Here is a 24,057-nt window from a genome sequence, read left to right as displayed (position 1 = left end):
GACTTGATGTCATCTCGTCTCCAGGTGGTGTTGGATAGTGGACTTTTCTACGTGGCTTTATGCATTTGTATGCTTTTAGCTTGCAATGTTTGTGAGTATAATTTATATTTGTTTTATTCAATAAAATGTCAAGGGTATTGCATTAGGCGTTTGTGCCCTCTGTTGTTTATGTTTTTGTAAATATGCCTATGCCATGAGTGAGAAATAACTTGTCAAAATAGCAACATTGTGAAACAAAATAAAATTTTATTTACTTTCTTCATTTTCCATTTTTTCTTTAATGTTCTGTCTTTTTTCGTTTATACAGCAAAAATAAAAACCCAGTGGTGATTAACCACTTACCCTCCAGAGGATTTACCCCCCTTAATGAGCAGGCCTCTTTTTGCTATTCGGCGCTGCACTATTTCAACTGATAATTGCACGGTCATGCAATCCTGTACCCAAACGAAATTTACGTCCTTTTTTTTTACACAAATATAGCTTTCGTTCAGTGGTATTTCACCACCTGTGCGCTTTTTATTTTTCGCACTATAAACAAAAAAAAAGATCGAAACGTTTGAAGAAAACGTTTGCTATAACAAATATATAGTAAACTCAAAGTTAGTCATAGATTTAGGCCAAAATGTATTCTGCTATATGTTTTTGGTAAAAAAAAATCCCAAGAAGTGTATATTGATTGCTTTGTGTGAAAGATATAGCGTCTACAAACTATGGTATAGATACTGCAATGTACGCCATTTTTTGCTATATAGCGCTGCACTAGTTTAACTGACAATTGCGTGGTCTTGCAATACGGTACATAAATGAAATTTATGGCCTTTTTTTTTCCACACAAATAGAGCTTTCTTTCGGTGGTATTTGATCACCTGTGCGCTTTTTATTGTTGGCGCTATAAACAAAAAAATATTGAAACAAAAACATTTTTGAAAAAAAAAAAACCACAACATTTTCTCATTTCGGTCATAAAAATATCCAAAAAACTCAAATGTTGTCATACATTTAGGCCAAAATGTATTCTGCTACATGTTTTTGGTAAAAAAAAAATCCCAATATGTGTATATTGATTGCTTTGTGTCAAAGTTATAGCGTCTACAAACGATGGTATAGATAATGGAATTTATACAGCTTTTACGTTCTGACTGCCTATCATATTTCATGAGGTGCTAAAATACCAGGACAGTACAAACACTCCCAAATGACCCCTTTTCGGAAAGCAGACACCCTAAGCCAGGGGTGTCCAAACTTTTTTCAAAGAGGGCCAGATTGGATGAAGTGAACATGGTGGAGGGCCGAACATTTATCCGCACATTCTTTGAACCATTACAATTAAATGCAAATAAATTATTTTATGCCAAGTTAATTGCAAACGACAGACTTTTCATTTCATAACATTAAGATCAACTGACAACTGAGTTTTCACAATGTACTGAAAATAAATTTTAAAAAAACTTACCTGCACTAATGTGAAGGGTGAAAAAGGTAGCTGGAGCTGAAGTCTCTGCTCGGCAGCCGGGAGGGGAAGAGAAACACACTTCACGCTGGAAGCCCAGCCCTGACATCACCGCCCTCTGTCGCTCCCAGCGCGGCGCAGTCACGCAGGTGCACTGCTCTGAAGCAGAAGACTGTCTGCCACAGAAGGGAGGGCCGTGCGACAGCCGCATTTACACAGACCAGGGAGAACACACCGCAGTCAGGCATGCGCACTGCCCTCTGCTCTCAAGCAGAAGACTGTCTGCCATAGAAGGGAGTGCCACATTACACAGAGCAGGGAGGGCTGTTGGAGGGCCGTATTAAACCGACCCCCGGGCCGTAAATGGCCCGCGGGCCGGACTTTGGACATGCCTGCCCTAAGCTATCTGCTTAAAGGCATACAGTTGCAAGAAAAAGTATGTGAACCCCTTGGGATTACGTGGAGTTTTGCATGAATTGGGCATAAAATGTGCTCTGAACGTCATCTAAGTCACAACAATAGAAGAACACAGTCTGCTGAACATAATACTACACAAAAACATTAGATGTTGCCATGGTTTAATTGCACATAACATGTAAACATTCACAGTGCAGGGAGGAAAAAGTATGTGAGGCCCTAGCTTAATGACTTCTCCCAGAGCTAATTGGAGCCAGGAGTGAGCCAACCTTGACTCCAATCAGTGTGATGATATTGGATGTGTTGCTGATAGCTGTCCTGCCCTTAAAAAACACACACCTGTTTTGGGTTTACTGGTTTCAAGAAGCACTGTCTGGTGTGAACCATGCCTCGCAGAAAAGAGCTCTCAGAAGACCTACGATCAAGAATTGTTGACTTGCATGAAGCTGGAAAGGGTTACAAAAGTATCTCCAAAAGCCTTGATGTTCACGTGTCCACGGTAAGACAGACTGTCTACAAATGGAGAAAGTTTAGCACTGTTGCTACTCTCCCTAGGCGTTATCATCCTGTAAAAATGACTGCAAGAGCACAGCGCAGAATGCTGCATGAGGTAAAGAAGAATCCCAGAGTGTCAGCTAAAAACCTACAGAAATCTCTGGCACATGCTAACATTTTTGTTGACACATCTACAATAAGGAAAACATTAAACAAGAATGGAGTACATGGGAGGACACCACGGAGAAAGCCATTGCTGTCCAAAAAGAATATTGCAACACGTTTGAAGTTTGCAAAAGAGCACCTGGATGTTCCACAGCACTACTGGCAAAATATACTGTGGACAGATGAAACCAAGATTGAGTTGTTTGGGAAGAACACACAACACTATGTGTTGAGAAAAAAAGGAACAGCACACCAACATCAAACCTCATCCCCACTGTAAAACATGGTGGAGGGAGCATCATGGTTTGGGGCTGCTTTGCTGCCTCAGGGCCTGGACGGATTGTTGTCATTGATGGGAAAATGAATTCCAGAGTTTATCAAGACATTTTGCAGGAAAACGTACAACCATCTGTCCGCCAACTGAAGCTCCGCAGAGGATGGGTGATGCAACAGGACAATGACCCAAAGCATACAAGTAATTCAACAAAACAATGGCTGCAACAGCACAGAATACGCCTTCTGGAGTGGCCCAGTCAGAGTCCTGACCTCAACCCGATTTAAATGTTGTGGCATGACCTTAAGAGAGCGATTCACACCAGACATCCCAAGAATATTGCTACACTGAAACAGTTTTGTGAAGAGGAGTGGTGCAAAATTACTCCAGATCGTTGTGCAGGTCTGATCTGCAACTACAGGAAACGTTTGGTTGAGGTTATTGCTGCCAAAGGAGGGTCAACCAGTTATTAAGTCCAAAGGTTCACATACTTTTTCCTCCCTGCACTGTGAATGTTTACATGTTATGTGCAATTAAACCATGGCAACATCTAATGTTTGTGTAGTATTATGTTCAGCAGACTGTGTTCTTCTATTGTTGTGACTTAGATGACTTTCAGAGCACATTTTATGCCCAATTCATGCAAAACTCCACGTAATCCCAAGGGGTTCACATACTTTTTCTTGCCACTGTATTGAGTCCATGGAAGATGTATTTTTTTTTTTTTTTACACAAAGTTTTCATTTAAATGATATATTTCTCACACAAGCCATGAGTATATGTGGAATTACACCCCAAAATACATTCTGCTACTTCTACCGAGTATGGGGATACCACATATGAGACTTTTTGGGAGCCTAACTACATACAGGAGCCTGAAATCCTCCAAGGACCACTTTGAAAGCCTGAAGGTGCGTATCTTCCTCATTTCATTTCCTTACTACCTAACACAGTTTTGGAGGCCCTGAAATGCCAGGATAGCAAAACCTTGTGAGAAAAAAATTAGATCTGCAAAATACTCACCATGCTTCTTATCAAATTCCTTGGGGTTTCTACTTCCAAAAAAGAAGTCATTTGGGAGGGGGGGGGGTGCTATCCTGGCATATCAGGGCCTCTGAAACTGTGATAGGTAGTCGAGAAGTGTAATAAGGAATTAAAGCCCTTTAAAAGCCTTAAGGTGCTTATTGGATTTTGGCTAAACTGCCAAAACGTCTCTCACATGTGGTACCTCCATACTCGGGAGAAGTAGCAGAATTTAATTTGGGGGAGTAATTCCACATATACCCATGGCATGTATGAACAATAAATCAATTAAGTGACAATTTTGTGTTTAAAAAAAAAAAATAATATTCTTTGTCATTTTCCAAAAACTTGTGGTAAAAAATTAAAATTCTTCTATTGACTTAACCCCTTGGCGCCAGCGAATCACGGCTGTCACATGACCCTAAAACCCCGCCCCGCCTCCCAGCTTCTGAAACCCTTAAAGAGATCGGGACCTTTCAGTGAGTACCGGACAAGTGTGCTGGGAGCATGCAAGGTGCGCGCTGTCAGCACATATGTGTTTCTTAATTGCACGCAAATGTGCGGCCGCTCGGCGTCAAGGCCCAGACGCCGGGCGGCTGCACATTTGCATACGACAGGCGCCAAGAGGTTAACATACCTCTCAGCAAATAGTTTGGGGTGTCTACTTTCCAAAAAGGGATCAATTTTGGGTGGGGGGGGCATTTTATGCCCAGCATTAGAAGTTTATGCCACACATCATTCACTCTTCTAACCACCTGAAGACCAATTCTATTCTGCCACTTTTTGTTCACATGAACAAAATCAGTATTTGTTGTAAGGAAATTACTTTGAACCCCCAAACATTATATTTTTTAAAGCAGACACCCTAGTGAACAAGATGGTGGGTGCTACAATTTTTGATGTCACATTGAAAAATTGCTGCGCGAGTACCAACGCAAACTTTTTGAAAAAAAACAAAAAACATTTTTTTTCTTTTAAGGAACAAACACACAATATATTGGTCAACTACTTGATAAAATATAAAAGATGATGGTATGCCGACTAAATAGATACCAAACATGACATGCTTTAAAACTGTGCATGCCCCGTGCAATGGCAACAAACTGCATACAATTTTAATATGCATAGGCAATGCTTTAAAAGCCTTTACAAGCTACCATTTTAGATTTACAGAGAAGGTCTAGTGCTAGACTTATTGCCCTTGATCTGCCGTTCGTGGCGATACCTCACATGCATGGTGCAACCACTGTTTACAAACCGGCACAGGGTCGATGCTTGCGGGTGAGGGTGCTTTTTTTTTTTTTAAGTTATTTTGATTTTTTTCATTATTTTTACACTGCCCCTTTCATTTTTTTTTTATCACTTTTAATGCTATCACAGGGAATGAAAATATCCCCTAGAACTTCAATGGGCATTGTCATATATTCTTTTTTGAGAAATCTGGGGTCTATCCTACTCTATATATCTCTTCTGCCCTTACATTATCGAATCTCACCAAGATCAGATGCTTTTCCCAATTTATAAATGGTGCTGTTTATATCCTGCAAAACTGAAGTGATGAAATACTTGCAGCTTCCGATTTCTTAGACTATAGAGATGATTGGCACCATTCCGGTCTCCAATCAGCTCTATGTTCAGCTGGCAGAAACACCGGCTGCATTCTCAGGTTCCCCCGACGGCACGGGACTGCCCAAAAAGGCCTTGGAAGGCAGCGTGGGGGGGGGGGGGATCGACTCCAGCTTCTTGTAAAAGCAATCCTGCAGCTAATTAGCTGCCAGAATTGTTTTTACATGAAAGCCGATCGCTGGCTGAAAACAACAATACCAGGATGATGCCTGAAGCTGTAGGCATCATCCTGGTATAACCAAAGTCCAGTGATGTACCAGTACGTCGCTGATCCTTGTTGGGTATATATGTTTTTTTTTTTGTATGCAGCCCATTGGCTGAATGAAAACAAGAGAAGAAATCTCTGCCAGAAAAAGTGTGTGGTATGCCCACCATTAGAATATACCGCCCTGCATCCACCCACTTAGGTCGCAAGGTGCCACATACACCAATTCCAAAATTGTACACGTCTAAAGAGCGGCACGTTTGAATAAAAATTGTCCACGTATAAGTGGTACCCCATATGGAAAAAGGATGATACTAAGTCCCATACTATCTTGCCACTGGCCCCCATGTAGTCTGGGCATCACGGGGACTACACGTAACTATCTTTTCTCTCGGAAATCAGATACTTATATATATAGCCTGTTGCCCTCTCACAGGTCTTATACATCTTGACCCCATCCATATCTGGCACGCTTGCTAGGGAGAAATTGTTTGAATGCAAGGCAGCCAGAAAAATTAATGAGGGACTTATCAACACAGATTTTTTGCAGGGGAGTATAGACAATCACAAATTTTTGGTTAAGGTGATTTCGAATTTTGTAGAGCTGGTTAAATTCAGGGTCACTACGAGGACAACACAGTGTGTTGTCGTTGAAATGCATTAAACACATTATACTCTCATATCTATGCCTGGCCATGGCAGCAGAGAACATGGGCATATGATGAATTGGGTCAGTGGATTAATACAACCGCAATTCATTTTTATTTTTAGAATGCCCATGTTGAGGATTAGGCCCAAAAAATTTTTTAATATGGAAACCATAATGGGTTTGCTTGCGAATGGCCTGGCAAGGCAATAAATTGTTGTGCATATACAGTGGATATGATAAGTCTACACACCCTTGTTAAAATGTCAGATTTCTGTTATGTAAAAAAATGAGACAAATATAAATAATTTCAGAACTTTTTCCACCTTTAATGTGACCTATAAACTGTACAACTCAATTGAAAAACAAACTGAAATCTTTTAGGAGGGAAGTAAACATACAAAACTAAAAAAATAGTGTGCACACCCTCTTATAACTGGGGAAGTAGCTGTGTTCAGAATTAAGCAATCACATTCAAAATCATGTTAAATATGAGTCAGTACACACCTGCCATCATTTAAAGTGCCTCAAATAAAGTTCAGCTGTTCTAGTAGGTCTTTCCTGACATTTTCTTAGTCACATTCTATAGCAAAAGCCAAGGTCCACAGAGAGCTTCCAAAGCATCAAAAGGGATCTCATTGCTAAAAGGTATCAGTCAGGTGAAAGGTACAAAAGAATTTCCAAGGCATTCGATATACCATGGGACACAGTGAAGACAGTCATCATCAAGTGGAGAAAATGTGGCGCAACAGTGACATTACCAAGAACTGCACGTCCCTCCAAAATTGATGAAAAGACAAGAAGAAAAATGGTCTGAGAGGCTGCCAAGAGGCCTACAGTAACTTTAAAGGAGCTGCACAAATATCTAGAAGTACTGGCTGTGTGGTAAATGTGACAACAATCTCCCGTATTCTTCGTCTGGGCTATGGGGTAGAGTGGCAAGACAGAAGCCTTTTCTTACAAAGAAAAACATCCAAGCCCGGCTACATTTTGCAAAAACACATCTGAAGTCTCCCAAAAGCATGGGGGAAAATTTGTTTTGGTCACATGAAACCAAGGTTGAACTTTTTGGCCATAATTCCAAAAGATATGTTTGGCGCAAAAAGAACACTGCACATCACCAAACAAATACCATACCCACAGTGAAGCATGGTGGTGGCAGCATCATGCTTTGGGGATGTTTATCTTCAGCTGAAACTGGGGCCTTAGTCAAGGTAGAGGGAATTATGAACAGTTCCAAATACCAGTCAATATTGGCACAAAACCTTCAGGTGTCTGCTAGAAAGCTGAACATGACAAAGATCCAAATCAACAAAGGAATGGCTTCACCAGAAGAAGATTAAAGTTTTGGAATGGCCCAGCCAGAGCCCAGACCTGAATCCAATCAAAAATCTGTGGGGGTGATCTGAAAAAGGCTGTGCACAGGAGATGCCCTCGCAATCTGACAGATTTGGAGTCTTTTCACAAGGAAGAGTGGGCAAATATTCCCAAAGTCAAGATGTGCCATGCTGATAGACTCATACCCAAAAAAGACTCATACCCAAAAAGACTGAGTGCTGGAATCAAATCAAAAGGTGCTTCAACAAAGTATTAATTGAAGCGTGTACACAATTTTGTAACCATATTATTTTAGTTTTTGATTTTTACTTCCCTCCACCTAAAAGATTTCAGTTTGTTGTTCAACTGAGTTGTACAATTTATAGGTTACATTAAAAGGTGGAAAAAGTTCTGAAATGATTTATCTTTGTCTCATTTGTTTTACAGAAACCTGACATTTTAACAGGGATGTGTAAATGTTTTATATCCACTGTAAATTGCTTTGATCCACAATCAATGCATACAGATCTTCAGTGAAAAACCGCTCCAAAAAAATTAAGGGGAGTAGCTAAATTTGCTGTTTCCACCTGAATTCCGGGTTAGGCAGTGAATGGGGTAAGTATGGGTGCTGCAGAATTTGTGGGCTTCCAATCGGGATTTGCAAGCACATCCAGAAGGATACTAGCGGCTCTATGTGCCTGTTTGCGAATTCTTGGTGGTTGTGGGACAATACTTGTGCTCGTCACTGTGACGATCGCGGCGTCAGACCCCAGCCCTTCTCACCAAACTCGTGACCGAAGGACTAGCCAATCTAAAACCGTGCTGTCACGTGCATAACAATGCCACGCCCAGCTGCACCCTGCACAAAGATTTTCCAGCTAACGGACCACAATCGATGTACCTGCAGCCTGAGTGCAATTGTTACTGGGTCAGGTTAATTACATAATTAACCCTTCACACTGCCACCACCTCCTTTTTGTACAGAGAAAGAGGAAACTCGGCAATACCAGCAATAACACTATGATGATTGAATAATTGTCGGTATACCACTGTCACCACAGGCAGAGTTATACCGAAGTTTAAAACACACACACACAGTAGCGCTTTTCAGAGGCAGGGGTTCTGAGTTTGCATTAAAGAGCTTTAGAAACAGTTCAACACTTTCAGAAAGTAAGATTTATCACTAAAAGGTTAAAAGGGTGCAATAAAAATATTTACAGAAAAAGATGTAGCCAATATATATATATATATATATATATATATATATATATATATATATATATATATATATATATATACACACACACACACAGAAAGCAATAGCACAGCAAAGCAAAGAGATAACAGAAAGGAATTTAGATAAAGTACTTGCCAAAAGCCTTGGGTTAAGCAGCTTTCAAGTTTTCTGAGCAAAAGGGTGTTTTCTCCCAAAGTTGGTTCCAATGTTAAAAAGGAAGAATTCTTCAACTTAGCTCAACTCAGCTTAGCTTTTCTATGAACTCCACAGGGTGTCTCCCTGACTCAGAAAACCAATCGCCTCATTTGGGGAGGGGGTTGTGTAGGCGGCGAGCTCAGGCTTTGACCAAAGCCTTCACAAATTATACTATGGCCAATAACTTTTCCTAGTTACATATAACATTCTATCCACGAGTAGATTAATACCCAAAATCATCTGCTGAACGGTTAAATATGATAAAAAAAAATATCTGCTTGAATGGTTAAGGAGATATAATTTTCTGCTCTCCTGTGTATGTCAGATAGGGGGTGTAATATACCAGGTGACTTGTCTTACAGTGAGCCATCCGAATATGTGTTCCATGTTTGCGTAATTATTTCCTATTTGGAGATATAAAATTATATGGAAAACTGGGTTTTAAAATGTAAGTCTGTTTTTATGACCACTTGGAATGTCTTTTGAAGCTCAGTGAGGGCTGGTTTATGGCTTGATGACCCCTTCTCCAGCAAGGGTCTTGCAGACAGAGGGACATCTAGCAAGTGTGGGATTTACAGCCCTGGAGCTCTCCCACTGGGGCCTGTTGCCTTTTGAACTCAGCAAACACACACAGACCACATTCCTGAGGGAGGGGGGAAATTGGAGGAGGAAGCCTGATTTGGAAGAGAGATGATACAAAATGGAAGATTCTTAACAAGATGGATGACCGTCCATCTCGGTGTGCATGATTGCTACACCTCCCCCTCAGGTTGTTGCATGGGAGGGGACTGCAATTTCCCTCCTGACACAACCGACTTCTGCCGCTGGTTTGCCTGACCAGGGAACAGACCCATTCTGCCCAGAGGCTCACCTTGGGGTGATCTGGTACCACTGCACTGCGGGAGAACCAGGTTCCTTCTGAGAAGGGTGCTGTTCTCCCCAGCAACACTGTTGTGCCAACCAAGTGAGCTGTCAGGGGTGAGCACCAGCCGGCTGTGACTATCCGGATATCGTGGCCACTGCCGTGGTGCCCACCTGTTCACACAACACTTCTGTTCAGGGGTGTCATATGCGAACATATTGAGATGTAGCTTCTTGTCAAGGTAGAGAATGAGATTTCCTTCTCCCATCTCCTTCCTCAGGCCCAGGACTACATCTGACCCAAAGGTAGTGGCGCCTGTGTGTACCGGAACCAGACAGGCGAATTCCGGAACTTGCCTCCCAGATGTGTCCACAGGTACCTTCATCCAAGAAGAACAGTCCTCTTTACCTGCTAGCATCCAGGACACCATTTCCATCAGTTTCCTGTCTGCTAGGTCAGTCACAGGTTCAGCTGAGCCATGATAGTTGCACCCAGGCATCTTACCGTAGCCAGCTGTACCCCAGACTGACGTAACCTGCTTTCTGGTCTGGGGAGTAGGCCAGGCCATAACTGCCTCAGTCTCCCCATTTCCAGACCTCTGGGGGTCTCTTCCTACCAGTGGTTCCCAAGGCTGCACCACTGACATGCCCCTCTGACAGTTACCATTCTCGACTGTCAGGCTAGGTACGGGCAGTTTGTTCCTGACTAGTGAGAGGGGCCCAAGTTTCTCTTCCCAGACCAGGCCGAACACTGCAAGGCCCCTAAAGTGGGCAACTGCACACAGTTCCACTGCACACTGTAGGTCATTCCTGACCCCTGGAGAGGTGAGTGGTGCGTTCTCAACCCCAATTAGCTTTCCCGTGAATTCAGGCAAGCCACCTGAAGTGGTGAAGGCTGACTCATCCTGAGCCTCCTGGGTTAGAGATGGTGGCCCATACTCTCTGCTCAGGTCCATGATGGTTAGACAGCGGGCACCTGCCGGATGCTTCATTACTTCATGGCTCCTGGGCATGGGGTAGGCCACAACCACAGGGCTGGAGCTTTTCCAGGGTCCTCACAAAGCCTGGTCATCTGATCCTGTTTGGGGACCGAGATTACCGGTGATGCCCAGACCCTGCGGGACCCCTGGATCCCTGACTGCGCTATTCCCTCTGTCTCTTTGGCACATTCAGTCCGCACCTCCTGTGAGATGAGGTGGGCCGAAGGCATGAGGGAAGGATACACCCTGCCATCCAACTCATGAACAGCACAGTGAGCTCTCCCCGGGTTTCCCTGAACCCAGACACCATCTACCACAGGCATTGCCAGCAGCTTTTGTACCTGAATGGAAAGGAAAGGTGATTGGAGCTGAAGGCCAAAGCTCCCTCTCTGAGGGGAGGGCGGTCATCAATTCCAGTGAGTCCCCACGCACTTCCAACCCAGGTGTGTGGTCACTGCCTATGACACATGTTTTTCTGCCTGTTGTTTTGGGAGGGAATCGAAGTCAGAAATAGTTGGAGGGGTGTCCTCCCTGGCTTCAGATGTTCCCCATACATGGTGACAGGCCAGATCAGGTGACATTATTTCAGTTCCCAAGCCCCCTGTTGGTAGACCATTCATTTCACCATCCCTGTCAAGCCATTGTTTACTTTTCTCAGCAGGGAAACTCACAGCTAGCTGGCTGCTGAAGTCCACGTGTTGATCACTTTTCAGTGCTGCCTTGGCCGTGGAACTACAAGTACCAGCCGGCTGTTGTGTACCTTTCTCAGCAGGGAAGCTCACAGCTAGCTTGCTGCTGAATGCAACATGTTGGTCCCCCCTCAGTGCTGCCTCGGCCGCGGGACTACAAGTACCAACCGGCTGTCCAGTACCATGCAAGGACAACAGCTGGGCGATTATCAAGGTAGAATTCTCTGTGCCTGGGCAAGGAAAAGCCTATCCAGAACATCCCTTTGCTCAGCTCCCAGAGATTGTACCTCTGCGCACTTCACAGCACTGTGGGTGACCCCCAACAATGAAAATGCATCATTATTATCATCATGACCATCATCATCATTAACATCATTAGTATTTTCAACATTGTCATCCACATTATCAATGTCAGCATCATCGTCATCATTATCATCATCATTATCAACAGTTACGTTTATAATATCAATGACACATGAGTTCATTGCTTCCCCATGCAAGGGGATTTCTTCTCGTCCTCCAGGTAATGGAGAATCCTGTAGCCCCACTATTCCCAGCACCCTCCCTCTGTCCATCCACAGGTTGCCCAGACATTACCCCAACATCTGCACACAGTACCTTGGCATGTCCAGAGAGTTCAAGGGGGGCCTTCTGGGTATTCTCAGCAGGGGCATAACAGGACACAAGAGTACCCAAATCGGCACCCAACAAAACAGGTGTGGGAATTTCATCCGAGACCCCCACCTCCCTCATCCCCCTTCCCACACCCCAATCTATGAATACCTTTGCACAGTGTATGCGTGAACGGGTCCCCCCAACTCCCGTGAGGGTAAGGAACTTTCCTGGGATGAGGTTCCTTTGTTCAATCACCTCTGGCCGGATCAAGGTGACTTCTGCCCCAGTGTTACGGAAACCAGTTACAGACCGGTTGCCCACAGTGACTGGCTGCAAGTTGGCGGGGGTTACCCGCATCTTCCTGCGGACAAACAGCACGGAAAAAGAGTTGCTGGCCAGGTGATGTCATCTGCTTCTGCTCAGGATACTGCGTCCTGAAATGTCCAGATTTCCCACAGGTGAAACATCTGCAGTAGTCAGCCAGGAATGGCTTGGCCCCAAGTGCTGCAGGTGTTGGGTAAGGGGGAGCTTGACTCACCGGCGTAGGAGGGGTTGCTATGGGTGATTTCCCTCCTTTCCAGCCGTTCGGAGGAGCCTTGCGATGGTCAGACACCCGCGTGTGGACATAGGTATCTGCCAGATTGGCTGCAGCTTTAGCAGATGCTGACTCTCTTTCCAAGACAAACTGTGTGACGTCTGTCGGGCAGAAATGCAGGAGTTGATCTCGTATCATGAGATTCTCCAAAGACTCGTAGGAGTCAGCTTTCAGTCCTTTAGTCCACTGCCGGAATATGGTGCATAAGCGACTTGCCACATCCGTGTAAGAGTCCCCAGGTCCCTTTTGCAAGGACCTAAACCGCTTGCGGTACACTTCCGGGGTCATCTGGTACTTCCAGATGATGGCATCTTTTAAAGCTTCATAATCGTCGTCCTGCCCTTCTGGCAATTCGACAAATGCATCCAGGGCCTTGCCTCGTAGCCCTGGTGTCAGGTAGCGAGCCCATTGTGCTTGGGGCAGATGGTACTGACAGCATGTTTTTTTTCAAATGACAGTAAATACATGTCAATGTCACTATCTTTTTACATCACTGGAAACTTGGCTGCTGTGCCCACGGTCAGGGAGGCGTCCCTATGCTCTAAGGATCCGAGGTTCTGAACCTGTCGTTGCTGCTGGAGCCTCGTCATCTCCAGTTCGTACCGACGATCAGCTCCCCTGTGCACCACCTCTCTCTCAGCCCGGCATCCTGCAGCTTCTCGGTCCGCCGTTGCCTGGCATTCAAGGAACCACAGGTATGCCCCAGGATCTGTCTCCATGATGCGTTTCAGGGCTTCCTGCATCTGAGGAGAGTCTCTGCTGGTTACAGGCATTCAGGTGCTGGCCTGCTCAGGCCGTGGTGTTAGGATAACATTTGATGATACTCCAGTGTCAGTCTCTGTATGCCCATCCTGCGAGGCCATCTCTGAGCCACTGGGATCGGAGGTAGCGGGAACCCCTGCATGGGCAAGTTCCCCCGAGTTCTGGTCTGCTCGGCTATCATGCTCCTGTAGGTCCCGAATCAAATCTTCACAAGTTTTGCAATCGACGTCAATTCCTCATGTACTCAAATCACTTTTGCTCATTTTCCTGTACTCTGCATCACCAGGCATAATTGCAAGCAAAGATAGAATAGAAAGTAGAAAAAGGAAGGAGCAGTTGCGCTCTCTCTCTCTCTATATATATATATATATATATATACAGTTGTGACCAAAATTATTCAACCCCCAATGCTGTAAAGGGGTTTAGGGACTATAGTGTACATTTGGAATTGTATTCAGAATCAAATCCTACAAGGACGTTGTAACTACCCAAATGCAACTAAAATGACATCAATTGTTTATGTAATACAGTAGTAAATGGTTCTTATGTGGTTTCTTCATTGCCACAATTATTCAACCCCTTAAAGACTACCACTCTGAAGAACAGAGGTTCATACAGGTGCTTTCCATCAGGTATTGAAAACACCTGTGGATGTCACCGAGCAGCAATCAAGCATAATAAGCACCAATTAGGCAGCTTTAAAATGACTGTGATACTCAGCTCCTTCTAGACATTTACTGGTGTGGTTACAAACATGGTGAAGGCAAGAGAATGGTCCAGGAAGACAAGAGAAGAGGTGATTTCTCTTCACAGGAAGGGCAATGGCTATAAGAAGATTGCAAAGATGTTAAACATACCAAGAGACACCTTAGGAAGCATCATTCGCAAATTCAAGGCAAAGGGCACTGTTGAAACGCTACCTGGTCGTGGCAGAAAGAAGATGCTGACTTCGACTGCTGTGCGCTACCTGAAGCGTAGAGTGGAGAGAAGTCCCCGTGTGACTGCTGAGGAACTGAGAAAAGATTTGTCAGATGTGGGTACAGAAGTTTCAGCCCAGACAATAAGACGCACACTGCGTAATGAAGGCCTCCGTGCCAGAACTCCCAGGCGTACCCCCTTGCTGTCTCCAAAGAATAAGAAGAGTCGACTGCAGTATGCCAAAAGCCATGTGGACAAACCACAAAAGTTGTGGGATAGTGTTCTGTGGACTGATGAAACAAAATTAGAACTGTTTGGGCCCATGGATCAACGCTATGTTTGGAGGAGGAAGAACAAGGCCTATGATGAAAAGAACACCTTGCCTACTGTGAAGCATGGTGGAGGGTCAATCATGCTTTGGGGCTGTTTTGCTTCTGCAGGTACAGGGAAGCTTCAGCGTGTGCAAGGTACCATGAATTCTCTTCAGTACCAGGAGATATTGGATGGAAACGTGATGCAGTCCGTCACACACCTGAGGCTTGGGAGACGTTGGACCTTTCAACAGGACAATGATCCCAAGCATACCTCCAAGTCCACTAGAGCATGGTTGCAGAGGAAAGGCTGGAACATTTTGGAGTGGCCATCGCAGTCACCAGACTTAAATCCGATTGAGAACCTCTGGTGGGACTTAAAGAAAGCAGTTGCAGTGCGCAAGCCTAAGAATGTGACTGAACTGGAGGCCTTTGCCCATGAAGAATGGGCGAAGATACCCGTAGATCGCTGCAAGACACTTGTGTCAAGCTATGCTTCACGTTTAAAAGCTGTTATAACTGTAAAAGGATGCTGTACTAAGTACTAAGATTGAATGTCACTTGGGGGTTGAATAAAACTGATAATGCTGTGAGCACAGAAAAGACATTTGTGGTTATTTCATTATAACTGTTATGTTATATTTGTCTGACCTACAAGTGCCTCTTTAATGTAAATGTAAGCAAGATGACTGAATGATCAAAAGCAATGTCAAACTGGCCAAAACACTCAATTTCAGTGGGGGTTGAATAATTTTGGTCACAACTGTATATATATATATATATATATATACATATATATAATATGCACTGCTTGTTTCTAAGGACAGTTTCCACAAAGGTTACAATCCTTCAGTGCAGAGATCATTCCTAACAATGCACTGAATATATATATAATATATAATATTATATATAATATAATATAATATAAAAATATTTACAGAAAAAAGATGTAGCCAATATATATATACAAATATACAGAAAACAATAGCACAGCAAATATATAACAGAAAGGAATTTAGATAAAGTACTTGCCAAAAGCCTTGGGTTAAGCAGCTTTCAAGTTTTCTGAGCAAAAGGGCGTTTTCTCCCAAAGTTGGTTCTGATGTTAAAAAGGGAGAATTCTTAAACTTAGCTCAACTCAGCTTAGCTTTTCTATGAACTCCACAAGGTGTCTCCCTGACTCAGAGAACCAATCGCCTCATTTGGGGAGGGGGTTGTGTAGGCGGCGAGCTCAGGCTTTGACCAAAGCCTTCACAAATTATACTATGGCCAATAACTTTTCCTAGTTACATATAACATTCTTTCCACGAGTAGATTAATACCCAGAATCATCTGCTGAATGCTTAGATATGAAATATGAAATATATGCTTGAATGGTTAAGGAGATATAATTTTCTGCTCTCCTGTGTATGTCAGATAGGGGGTGTAATATACCAGGCGACTTGTCTTACAGTGAGCCATCCAAATATGTGTTCCATGTTTGCGTAATTATTTCCTATTTGGAAATACAAGTCTGTTTTTATTACCTCCTGGAATGTATTTGAAACTCAGTGAGGGCTGGTTTATGGCTTGATGACCCTTTCTCCAGCAAAGGTTTTGCAGACAGAGGGGCACCTAGCTAGTGTATGATTTACAGCTTTGGAGCTCTCCCACTGGGGCCTGTTGCCTTTTGAACTCAGCAAACACACACAGACCACATTCCTGAAGGAGGGGGAAAATTGGAGGAGGAAGCCTGATTTGGGAGAGAGAGATGATACAAAATGGAAGATTCTTAACAAGATGGATGACCGCGTCCATCTCGGTGTGCACGATTGCTACAGCCACCGCAACAGCTTGTACTGCACTTATGGGACTCGCCACGTCACCAAGTGATACTGCAGTGCTGGTATGTGAACGACCAGGATGTACTAGGTCGCTGGTGCTCGCCAGTTCACCAAAAGGTAGAGCGGCACTAGTACTGGAGCTGCATATGAGAGTCATCAAAATTTACTGGCAAGTGCTAACAGAGATCAGGCCTGATTCTGCAAACAGAATCAAGTGACAGTGACCCACTTGGTGGAGGAGGGGGGTAAGCGTAGGGGCTAAACGCAGATGCTGGCAGGTGCCGGGGCTGATCCCGCTAACGCTGCGTTTTTGGGGACACTATACTAATGTGAACACTGGTATAGTGCTCATCTGATTAAAAATATTAATCTGTTCAGACACTATACAAGCAATGGAGGTTTATGGTGTATGAGCGTGTTCCTGGCAATCAAAGGGTTAAATGTGATTACTGGTGTACCGACGGGCAATCTGACGCTATCTGTGAGGGGCGTGAAAACCACAGGAGCGCGAATCACGTATATATACACGTGATTTTGCGCACCCACACCGTCCTGTATCAGCATTTTTGCTTTAGGGCGGTCAGGAAGCAGTTAAAGAAGCGGTTTGCGTTACTTTAACTGAAATTGCGCAATCATGCAACACTCCACCCAAATTAAATTTACGTCCTTTTTTCCCCCATTAATTGAGCTTTCTTTTGGTGGTATTTGATTGTCTGTGCATTTTTTATTTTTGGCGCTATAAAAAGACCAACAATTTTTGAGAAAAAAAAAACAATATTTTGGACTTTCTGCTATTAAACATGTCCAGTAAAAAAAATAAAAAATCTAATTTTGTCATAAATTTAGACCAAAATGTATTCTGCAACATGTCTTTGCTAAAAACAAAATCCCAATATGTGTAAATTAATTGGTATACGTGAAAGTTATAGCATTTACAAAATGGCAATATAGATACTGGAAATTTTTTTTCATACTAATAATGGCAGGGATCAGCGACTTATGGCGGTGCTCAGTGACTTATAGAGGGACTGCGGTGGCCATTCTGACACTGGGGGGAACTGACTTGTTGTCACTGAGATCCCCAGTGACACCAATACAGTGATTAGTGCTAAAAAAAAGCACTGACACTGTACTAATGGCACTGGGCAGGAATGAGTTAGCATAAAGGGCAATCAAAGGGTTAACTGTGTGATGGAAGTGTTTTACTAGGTGGCTCTGCTCAGCCATTCAGAGCAGTGTGCCCATACTGACAGGGAGGAGGACTGTTGGTAAACAAAGCAGTCCTCCTCCCTGTCGATGATCGCCAGTAATCACTGGCTGGGACCCGGTGATTGGCACCCGCGAATGGTAGCGCAGTTAGGGTGTGCGTGCCCCCTACCCGGAAATACAAAATCATGTAAATATACACGTGATTTTGTGCACCCGTGCCGCCGTGTAGCAGTATATCTGCTATACAGCGGCAGGTAAGTGGTTAAATATCACCAAAAGAAAACTCAAAAAAGTGTCTCATAGGAGCTGCTATCAAATTTCAGGTTGTCAAAAGAAAAAAAAAAAAAGTTAAAAAAAAAAAAAGGAAGTGTTTTTTCAGGCATTTTTTTGGGCAAGGAAAAAAAAAAGTCGTGGGAGGATGGCAACCCTGCTCTGACTTAACGAAGCAAAACCTAGACACGCTGTACAGAACAAAGCATAGTAAGTCCATAGTGGAGATAGATGAGCTGCAGTGAAAATGCATGCAATACTAGTTACAAGTTCTTTGCCCTCTGCCTGCTGTTTCTGAGCACAGCTTCCAAATTTCAGTTCCTTGTTAAAGCATTGGTGGTTCCTGTAGTTCACAAGTCTTTTTTCATTTTCACATATTTCTTCATCAATTCAATGACATAATCCATTATATTGGGTATTAGGCAAAGCAAAAAAAGAATAAAAAAAAAAGACCTTTTTAGGTTTTTCTGGATTTACGTATGGGAACAGAAGTAGCTAAATATGAAAAAGTAACAATTTTGTTGAAAAACAGCCAAAGTGTTCTTAAAGCTGAAGTTTAAGCTGGTTATATTTTGCCTTCCCTGATCCCTCTCTCTTCGTTTTATCAATATGCTAATGGCACCTGCCTGGAGTTTGCATGTTCTCCCTGTACCTGCGTGGGTTTCCTCCGGGTACTCCGGTTTCCTCCCACACTCCAAAGACATGCTGGTAGGTGAATTTGATCCTGTCTAAATTGGCCCTAGTATGTGTATGTATGAATAATGTAAGTTAGGGACTTTAGATTGTATGCCCATTGAGGGTTAGGGACTGATGTGAATATGTACAATATATATGTAAAAAAGCGCTGCGTAAATTGATGGCGCTATACAAGTACCTGAAATAAATAAATAAGCCAGCATAACAGACATGGAACTATCATTTTCAGAAGAAAAAAAAACTGTAATGGCAGCCTTCATGTTTCTATCATGACGGGTTTAATTCAAGAGCAAAAACCCAGAACCGCCAATCAGAGGTGTGCCGTAATGTGTTCTGCACTGCGTTGACAGTAATCAGTTGCACTGTGCTCAGCTATCCCTGAGGACTACAGAAGACCCGCCATAGGTTAGCAACATTTCCTTATCAATAGATGAGGTATGGTGAGTAAGCATTATCATCATATCAACATAGGCCAGGAACTATGTTACTGGCAAGATCACTAGATTTTTTTAAAAAAAGGAAAAAAAACCCACTAAAAAAGAAAAAAAAAAAAAAAAAAAAAACAGCCTTCACACTATGATGTTTTGAATCATGGGCAGTATTGATGCGATACTGCCCGCGATTTCAAAATGCTCTGTTAAAATTCCAAATCGCAGACTGTGTGTTCAGGTGCCATTCAATTTAATGGCACCTGAAAACATGGTGCAATTCTGCCATGATAAATAGAGCTGCAACCATGGCAAACCGAATCACATGCAGCGTGTTGCCCAAAAGAAGTTATTAAACTTTTTTGGGTGACATGCTTTGCGCAATGCAGTTTGTTGCAATTGCAATGTGATTTATCATGGCAAAACCGCACCGCATTTTCAGGTACTATTAAAATAAATGGCACATGAACACGCAGTTATGAGATTTGTCATTTTAGCAGAGTGTTTTGAAATCGCGAGCAGAATCGTGGCAATTCTGCCCACCAATCAAAACACCATAGTGTGAATGGGGCCTAAGGACTGATTAACAGCAATATATGAAATTTTCTCACTTTGAGTTTGGATGTACTGACAACACTTAGCATTGCCACCTTACAAAAAGGATCTTCTATATTGGTGGGATCTCCAAATTAGAAACTTTGCACAAGAACTACAGAAACAATTTGCTTAAGAACACATAGGGGTTGTTTACTAAAAAAGGAGAATGCAAAACCTGGCATAGAAACTGCATAGAAACCAATTAGTGTGCAGGTTATTTTGTCAAAGTGAAATTGAACAAGCTGAAGTTAGAAACAGTTTGGCTACCATGCACAGGTGCATCAGATTCTGAGCACTCCAGAATCCTCTTATAGCACTCCACTCCTATTATATAGTAGGAATCAATATGCAGCATACTGAATTGTCTAAAAATAAGGTCAAGAGCAATAAAACTCCCCCACGCTATTCAAAAGCTGAAAAAGCTTAAAATGTAGTTTGAATTTTCAATTGTTCGGAGGTATAATTTAAAGGGTATGTATTGTGGTTTTGCATACATGTTTTAATTATACATGAAAAACAATTTTAAAAATATATATTTTTTAGTTAAACAAAGTATTCCATAAAAATATACTGCTTATTTACAGTACATGCAGTCAGCAGGTGGAACTGTTGACTTCATTTGACAACTTTTCTGGCTCTCCTTAGCCACTCTTTCAAAAATACCCTGTTGTTTACAGAATCCAATAAGAAAAGCCCAATCCCACATAAGAAACCTAGAACTGTTTAACTTACTTTGTGTAGGTCATCGTGCAGATGGCATCTTCCCATGCTCGATAGCCTTCTATCGCCCCACCTTTCACTATCACTGTATCTTCATTGGTTTTAACATCAAAATGTTTAGAAACAATGACATGGAAATATAGTGTGATGCAATCAACAGGATTGAATTCCCTGTAGGGATAAAAAATAGGAATTAACAGGCTAAGCAGTACACATCTAATGTTCATACAGATTACAAAACCTCCCTAACTTTTGAATGAAGGAACAAACTAATTTATGTAATAAATCAGACCCAACCATACAATAAAAACTAACCAAAAATGTAAAAAAAAAAAAAAAAAAAAAGGCTTGCAACATAGCTGAAAATATGTCTATATATAATTTTCTAATGAAAACTATGTTAGAGACTGTCTCTGTCAAAACCTTCACGAATGACAGAGGGCTCAATTCATGAAGAGTTATTTTTCTCTTTAAAATCGGAGAAAAAATACAGGTGTACCTCGGTTTACGCCTTGGTTAACGTAATTTTCGATTTACGAATGAAAATCTATTGAAAATAATGCCTTTACAAATTCTTTTCGCAAAAGTGTATGTCAGTGACGATTTTTAAATGCAATTGCCGGCTTTTTTTTTTCTTCACTATAGCTTACAGAATTAGCTGTCACTTTCCCCAAGTTAAAAAGAAACTTTGTTTCTTTTAAGAAACTAAAAGGAAACATTGTTTCTTTTAACTTGGGGAAATAAACTAAGGAAACTTTCTCTTTCTTATAGCTGGGGGTAAAGTGACAGCTGAATCTGAGTTATAGTGAAGAAAAAAAAAAAAAGCGATAATTACATTTAAAAACCAGCACCATAATAAATAAAAAACAGTGTGGGGTCCCCCCTCCCTTCCATACCAAGCCCTTTGGGTCTGGTATGAATTTTGAGGGAAACTCCCACGCCAAAATTAAAAAAAAAAAAAATGGCGTGGGGGTCCGGCTCCCCCTCCTGAACATACCAGACCACATACCCTCAATATAGGGGGGTGCTTTGGTGCAGGGGGCGCGCCCTCCCCCCAAAGCACCTTGTCCCCATGCTGATGGGGACAAGGGCCTCTTCCCCACAACCCTGGCTGATGGTTGGGGGGGGGTCTGCGGGCAGGGGGCTTATCGGAATCTGGAAGCCCTCAGATTCCCTCCCTCCCCCCATGTGAATGAGTATGCAGTACATGGTACTGCTACCCTTTTGAGATTAATTAACCTGCAGTGTTAAAAAAGACAGGAGACAGTCTTTGACAAGTCCTTTATTAAAAGAGTGAATGAGTATGGGGTACATGGTCTCGTTACTCATTCACAAAAAGTGTTGTGTGAAAAAAAAGACAGGACACGGTCTTTGACAAGTTCTTTATTAAAAGAAAAAAATAAAAGAATGTCCCCCACAGCGTCTGGTATGGATTTTGGGGGGGACCCCCACGCCATTTTTTTTTTACATTTTGGTGTGGGAGTTCCCCTCAAAATCCATATCAGACCCGAAGGGCTTGGTGTAGATGGAAGGGGGGACCCCACACCGTTTATTTATTTTTTTTAATTGCTCGCAATTCTTTTACTTTCAGCTGTCAGTGGGGAAATTGTGGACCTGGCCGCTCCACAATCCTGCTATTAAATTTAGACGAGATATTATTTACTTATCTTAGCCTGAAGAGCGAGTGATGTATAAGTGTATGTATATTGATTGTCTGTTGTATGTTTGTATTAGTTACTTATATTTCTTTTGTTTTTGCTGGCACTGTTTGCCCATACCTGATCTGCTGTCAATCCTAGTCACTATGAGAGGTATGTCCTGAGGTATAGATTACTCTTCTATTAGCTAATGCTTAATTGTGCTCTACGCAGCTGACATTATTGCCATCATATGCTGGTAGATGGCAATGGTTTTGTAAGCCTTAATTCAAAATGTTAAAACACCTTTCCAAAAAAAAAAAAAAAAAAAAAGAAGAAGTACATATAGAGGGGGTACAGGCAACAATAAAACCTTGACAGGGGTTCTAATCCCTCTCCACTTTATCCAAAACTAAAAAAACGTTTTGCATTTAGTTAAAACACAATTCTGTGTTTTTCCATATTTAGGTTTCTATGCATTACTGTTCAGAAACTGATCCAAAGCAGCAGAGACTACTCCAAATTGGCTATTATATTTTTGCATTCCTTAAATTCCTCATGCCTGGACCACTAATTATTTAACTAATTTCCTTTAGTGAATTGACTTTAACGCCATTTTATGGAGGTACTTACCGAGCATTTTTGTTTTTTGAGGTAAAAGCTTTAGAAGGTGATAGTGAATTGACATTTTCAGCATCTCATGAGATAATTAGAAAACAAATGTGTCACGTGATTCAATTATCTCATGAGATATTTGATAGTGAATTGAGCCCAGAATCACTAAAATTGAACTTCATTATCACTACTTTAAATCATTCTATCACTAGATAAATCGCTACTGAAAGGCAACTGGTAGCAAAAAACTAAAATGTGAAATCTAACTCCAGGAAAAGTAAAAATATTCCCCTGCAGTGGGGCTGTCCCTACACAGAAAGGGTTAAATTGCTTGTCTATGTCTAGAAGATGTAAAAAGCACTTTTACTTACCCAATCCTCTGATGCCTAGGCAGACTGTGCTCCCATATACTTTGGCAGTGGACTGTCCCCTCTACGTCCTCACATCCAATTGTCTTGATGACGTCAGAGGGCATCCAATCACCAGACCATGGAGGAGAAGCAGTACAGGCACCAGTCTTGCAGTGTGGAAGAGCCTGAGGCAGGGGAGGATCGGGTAAAAAAAAGCTCTTTTCCCAGTCTCCCAGATAAAAAAAAAAAAATTGAGCTAAAAGATACCAAAGGAGAGCAAGCGATACACCTGAGTGCTGGGGTACAGCATGAACTGTGTGAGTGTTACTGGCTTTTTGTCTACTCCAACCTCCATGAGATAGATATAAAGGAGGAAAAGCAGCGGTGTTACATGAGGGGGTGAGAGGAGAAGTGGTGGAAACTCCTGGTTACTGAGGGCAAGGATTGGTGGATCAGTGTATCTGATGAATGTGCTGTGAAGGTGGAGGAAAATCACGAGGTAGAAATAGAAGGAGAATATTGACGGTCACATGAAACCTGACAAAGTGTTGACAAATTTGGACAGTGTAATTTATGGCACATTGGGATATTGAGCACAATGCACTTTTTCTTTTATATATTTAAAAATTTGGTTGATACATAAGTTTAGTTTTATTTGGTTCACAAGGCGCTTCATATAGGGAATAAATTTGATATTTTAATGCACACTGTATATGAATTTTGTATGCATTTTATATAGTGGATACATTTGTTATTCTTATGCACATATATGAATTTTGTATACACTTTATAGGTTACTTAAGCACTATATTTATATAAATCCATTAGCTTTAGTCACAAAAATAGTGACTCACTACAGCAGTTGAAGTGAAAGTGAGGAATCGCACGGGTGATGGTAGTATATAACAATGCAACATTTTTACTTTCCCCA

At 42.3% G+C, this 24,057-nt stretch overlaps 1 protein-coding gene across 1 annotated transcript in view; it reads right to left on the bottom strand.

Moving 5' to 3' along the window:
• The window catches only part of RNF213 (ring finger protein 213), a 454,388-nt gene that overhangs the window by 414,295 nt on the left and 16,036 nt on the right, over window positions 1–24,057 (bottom strand). The window contains exon 5 of the mRNA XM_089682127.1: window positions 20,537–20,695. Coding sequence (XP_089538253.1) covers window positions 20,537–20,695 — 159 coding nt within the window. The remainder of the gene's footprint in view (window positions 1–20,536; window positions 20,696–24,057) is intronic.

This window comes from Staurois parvus, unplaced genomic scaffold (assembly GCF_062004578.1).
Source record: "Staurois parvus isolate SC_StPar_1 unplaced genomic scaffold, SC_StPar_1.0 ptg000286l, whole genome shotgun sequence".
NCBI classification, from domain to species: Eukaryota; Metazoa; Chordata; class Amphibia; order Anura; family Ranidae; genus Staurois; species Staurois parvus.
The sequence above is the reverse complement of the archived record's forward strand: the minus strand, read 5'-3'. Positions and strand labels throughout refer to the sequence as shown.